At 50.8% G+C, this 5,056-nt stretch overlaps 1 protein-coding gene across 1 annotated transcript; it reads right to left on the bottom strand.

Moving 5' to 3' along the window:
* Positions 1–159: 159 nt before the first annotated feature.
* On the bottom strand, positions 160–5,028 carry SAR1A (secretion associated, Ras related GTPase 1A). The gene is made up of 6 exons (XM_009325791.1): positions 4,949–5,028; positions 3,559–3,678; positions 2,954–3,019; positions 2,185–2,288; positions 1,541–1,672; positions 160–836 (listed from the first exon to the last, which is right to left on the bottom strand). The coding sequence occupies exons 1-6, from the start codon at positions 5,004–5,006 to the stop codon at positions 720–722; spliced, it is 597 nt and encodes a 198-aa protein (XP_009324066.1). The 5' UTR covers positions 5,007–5,028; the 3' UTR covers positions 160–719.
* Positions 5,029–5,056: the final 28 nt, after the last annotated feature.

A 5,056-nucleotide genomic window follows, 5' to 3' on the forward strand; every position in this document is an offset into this window, starting at 1 on the left:
GGTCACCACGGCCAAACACCTAAAGCAGGTGCGCTCGCGGATGCTCCTCTCCAGCTAAAAAAATCCCCGTAAACTAAAGAAGCTCGGATTGCACACCTCAGTCCCAACGGCACCCTCTTCGTCGTCGGTCAGCGTGACACAGCACAGCCACCCTACAGCTCAGTTAAGCCCAAATGCTATGTTTATTGAGGACTTCTAATATCGTGATACCTTGGTTCAGTAATTTGTGAAATATCTAAATATCGTTAAATATATTTTTAAAAAACCCTAACCAGGCTCTGGACTAAACAAGATGAACGTTAAACTAAAAAGTTAGAAGGGACGCTGTTTACATTAACACTTTCTTTAAAAAATATAATTTCTTTTTCTTTTTTCCTTTTTTTTTTTTTTTTTAAGTCAATTAGCCACAGTGGTGAGACGTGCTCTCTTTCTCAGCTGTTACCGTGCAGCGTGCAGAGTTTTACTTCCCAGATCACAACAGCCCCGCTGTAACCGAACTGAAAGGGACAACTTGCACCCGCGTGCGGAACGGTGCTGTCTCCCCGTCACGTGGAAAAGAGTTGTGTCACCACTGTGCGATCGGGCAGCCGAAAACCAGGAGTCTCTTGGTCAATGCCAGTAGGCGGTCGGAAAGCCTTCCGTGTTCCGATAGAAAAGTCCACAGGAAGCTGTGAACAGGATCAGTCCAGAGGAGTAAAACTCTCGTGTCCGTCCAAGTATCAGTCAATGTACTGCGATAGCCAACGGAAGCCTTCGCCGTAGCCTTGCCTCTTCAGCACGCTGCACATGAACACCTCCATGGGGCGCACGTTCAGGTCTTTCAGTGGCACGTTTCCCTAGGGAGGTCCAAAGAGAAGTCAGAACCGCACGCCCGCCGCCCTCAGGGAAGCGGCAACCCAGTCACCGCCGTCTAGGGAAACCCCTCTCGGCCCGGGGAATGCCCTCTCCCGGCTGCGCACCGGCCCCTTCGCGAGGGGGACCTGCCCCAGCGGCTGCCCGCGGGACTTTCGGAGCCAGCAGCGTGGGAGAAGGGGCGTCAGGAACGCCGAAGCAAACCATTTTCGAGGCACGGCCTGATGTACCCGCGGTACTGGGCAGTGCGATACAAGAAGCAACTGTCACCGCGCGGATAACCTAGCGCCAAGACTAGCCTCGCAGTGGTTTACTACTGCCACCCAGCATTTCTGATCAATTCTCTAACCGTCCTGTTTTTAAACGCTGAAAAAATGATTGGGTGGGTAACTGGACGGAAATGCAGAGTAATGAAACCAGGAGAGCCAGACAATATGTTAAAATACCAGCTCGACACCCAATTCCCTAATCCTTGCAGAGGCACCACTGTGTTTTGCACAATTCTGGCCCTTTCAAAAACTCGCCCGAGGGCGTTATTGTTATTATTATTAAAGATCCAGCTTGGTCAATATCGTGGACAAATTCACAGTAACGCCTCAATTAGTTTCTAGACGGAGCCTCATTCTGCAACCAAGCGCGCAAGCCCTCCCTCGCTCGCGGACGATCCAAGATTTGGACGCCCCCCTACCTTTCCGGTGGTCTGTCCGTAGAGCCCAAAGATCTCCCGCAGTTTCTCCTCGCTGATGGCCTCCGGTCTGTCGATTTTGTTACCCAAGATAAGGATTGGCACGTTGGATATTGTTTCATCTGTCATTAGCGCCTGCGTGCGAGATGGAAGGAGAGTTAAGCAGAGGCAGAAAAAACATTCATCGTTCGAGGAGAACGTTTCCGTTCCAGCTCTGTGACCAAGGAGGGCTGTTTTTTGGTGCTACAGTGCTCCTGCCGAAGAGGAGTCCCTCCGGAAAGCTTTCGCAGATGCAGGTCCTATCTAAACCCACGGGCCGTTTCAAAACTTCTTCGAAGGCTGCTCAAGAGCCTACGGTTGACCCACCGTAAGGGCAGGCAGCCTTCTCCAGCTCTGGGCGAGTATACCGGTAAATCCATACTGATCCCGTCCCTGCATAAGGTAAGGTGCGAAGGCCTATAAGCTCACGCCTTGGACACCGCATCGCTGGCGTAAAAGGTGCACCGACAGCGCAAATCCACAGCACGAGACTCTCAAAATGCGCCGCGCTCAAGTTCCAGCCCAAAAAAGAAGAATATTATTTCTAATTTAGCCATTCAGAGGTCTTGGGGAAGGGGGGGAAAAAAAAAAAAAAGCAGCACGTTTACGTTAAGCTCAACTTTGGATTCCATAAGACGCGAGTGATCTGCGCAGTCCACCAGGAAGACGATCCCGTTGATGGCCGGCAGGTAGTTCTTCCAGACCCGGCGAGCTGGAACACAGAAGCGACAAACACCGCCCTGTGAAAACGCTACCCGAAGTACGAGGGAAACTACACCCAGAAGCGGGAGCCACCCTCTTCGTTATGATCTCCTCAAGGCAGCGTAAGAACCTTCTGGCGAAGGGACCGGCTGAGGCCGCAAGCCGGGCAGCCCGGAGAGCCAGTTACACTCTCGCTGCTTTCCTAAGTAAGCCTCGGCAACCAAGGCTGCCTTTTTAGCCAGGTGTCTTTCTTCCAATATTTTTGTGTATTAAAAAAAAAAAAAAAAAAAAAAAAGGCAGAAAAACTTTTCTTAGACCTTCTAGAAAGTCTAAAAATAAAAATCCAGCAATTAATTCAAAAGAATAAGCCTACAACATTCAAGTCCTCCGCGGCTAAAAATATTTCAGGCAGCAGAGCATGAACTGGCAGCATTTTTTTCCAAACTGCCAGAATTAAGCACAAGTATTGAACGACTGATATGCTAGAGCCAGGGGGTTATTTCCACATATAGCTCCATAAATAATTTCGGGCGACCAATAATCAGGTACTGCCAATTGCTATCACTTTTCAGCATCGCGTTTTGGCAGGTTTTTCTTAAGATGGCCGGAGAACATCACAGAAATCAGAAAGTTGACCTCATTTTGGTGTCTCCCACTCAGCAACGTCACTTTTACCTTGTTCATGTCCACCCAGATCAAAAGTCGTAAAGGTCATTCCAGCAATCGTCAGCTCCTCTGATGCTGAAACATAAAAATACAGGCTGTGTTGCAGGAAAATAAAGAAGCTGCCACGGACAGGATTTCTTGGGGACGCTTGTGAACACCACACACGCTCCTCGTATAAGATATCCTGTAGAATTCAGGAATTCCCTGAATTTCCTGTAGAATTCAGCCACTGAAACGGAGTCGTTTCACACAATCACGAGCGGCAGAAAATAATTTGTCCGACCTCCTTACTTAAGCACAAGCTTATTAACCTGCATTACACTTCGTACTTTTCGTTAGAAACCCACTCCCTCCCCAAGACAGGCACGTCATGTTGATTGAACCACGCCAGTTCTCGGGCTCTCCATTTTATATTTGAGAGGAAAACGCAAATCCACTTCAGCTCGGGCAACCAACGTGCAACTGCAGCCTCAGATGCAGTTTTAAGACTCTTAAAAGCCCGTCGCCCCAATGCAGAGCTCTCGCTGAGGCGTCTTCCAACACCCTGTCCCCAAAATTGGAGAGGTAAAAACCACGCCACGAGGCAGGCGGGGCTCAGTCGCTGGCAGACTTACTGGGATGTAGCGTCGGGACGTGCTGACCCAGCCTGTCGTCTTTGAGCATGTGCAGCAGAGTGGTTTTGCCTGCGTTATCCAAGCCCAGGAACACAAGTTTTCCAGACTTCTTGTACAAACCTGGAAGGAAAAAGAAACAAGGAAGAAAAACTCCAGCAGGCTTACCTCGGCACGTGAGCAGAAACGCTGCGGCGCTTGCTGCTGTTTACATACGAACCCCTCTCCCAGAGCTACGCTGCCACCCGTGCACTGCCAGCACTGCCAGCACGGACACACAACAGCAGGGAAAAAACAGTACAGCTTGGAACTGGCTTTTACCACGGCAGCGCAAGGTAATGCCTACAACAACGGACACCCTCTAAGCTCGTATGTCTGTGGGTAACCTGTTCTTTTCTCAGATACATCCTAACAGAAGAGCGTGCAGCCGAGTGTTACTTATGTGCGACGGGTTACGGATCAATCTGTCGCCCCAAAGGGGTGTTTAAACGTGAAAATTTCATAAACTCATAGAAGACAGCAGCAAGTTGTTGAAGTGCAAAGCTCGAAACGACACATCATTTTCTTTAGATAAACTGATTTTTTTTCCACTTCCAGGTATGCATCTGCTGCAGGAAAGTTCCCTTAGCTTTCCAACAGGACTTTTTCTCATCCCTCCCTACCCCTCGCGAGGCGCTCCGGACAGAGAGCACCCTGTCCTCCAGCAAGGACCTCCGCTGGAATTCACGACCCTGGCAGGAGGCGCTTCGCCACTGCCCGCACCTCAGGAAAAGGGCTGCCCGCGCCGTGGTGAAGCAGCCAGCCCAGCTGCGCAGATCACCCTGGATTGGGCAATGCTTTGGCTAGCACCCCCACAAAGAGCCTTCAACCCGGATCGCGCTGAGGGCGTTAGTCAGCGGCCAGCAGCTCCCCCAGGCACGCCACGGTGGGTAATGGGACAGGAGCATTTGAGAAGAAGCAAGCCAGCCAGCTGCAGCAGCGAGAAGTAAGGGTGAACTCTGGCGGAGCCGGTGAGCTGGGACACCAGGAGGAGGAGGACGGGGTTCCCTCCCTGGCTTAGGCAGCACGTCTGCCCGGGGCAGGGCGCGGGGTTAAACGGGCCCCTGGCATCAGCCCAGCTGCTCTCGCGCTTCTAAACAGCAAGAGAAGGATTGAGCGGGAGCCAAACGCTTCCAAATTATTCTCAAAGCTCCTCCTCCGAGTGTAAAAAAGCCTGTATTGATTTGCAGCTTTCTCGCCAGACTTTATACTAGTCAGAGCACACTCCAAAAGAGATGCGCTTTAATTGCTAACTTCTAAGCGATCTCGGCAATTGGCACAAGCCAAACTGACCTAAGGGCAGCTCCTGCAGCCTGAGCGGAGCTGTTTAAGAACCAACGTAACGCGGCATTACCTAGGAACTGCAGCACGCTGCTGAAGCCATTGTAGATCCATTCGAAAATGAAAGACATCGCTGAAGATTAATCGCCTGCGTGGACAAAACCAAAACCGGAGTTACAAG

Source organism: Pygoscelis adeliae, unplaced genomic scaffold (assembly GCF_000699105.1).
Source record: "Pygoscelis adeliae isolate BGI_AS28 unplaced genomic scaffold, ASM69910v1 Scaffold4, whole genome shotgun sequence".
In the NCBI taxonomy this organism is placed as follows: Eukaryota; Metazoa; Chordata; class Aves; order Sphenisciformes; family Spheniscidae; genus Pygoscelis; species Pygoscelis adeliae.

Coding starts and splice junctions, on each gene's coding strand:
- SAR1A (XM_009325791.1), bottom strand. CDS start 5,006: ATGTCTTTCATTTTCGAATGGATCTACAATGGCTTCAGCAGCGTGCTG. Junction 3,679..4,948: donor CAGCGTGCTGCAGTTCCTAG/GTAATGCCGCGT, acceptor TTTTCCTTCCAG/GTTTGTACAAGAAGTCTGGA. Junction 837..1,540: donor ACGGACAGACCACCGGAAAG/GTAGGGGGGCGT, acceptor GGACCTCCCTAG/GGAAACGTGCCACTGAAAGA.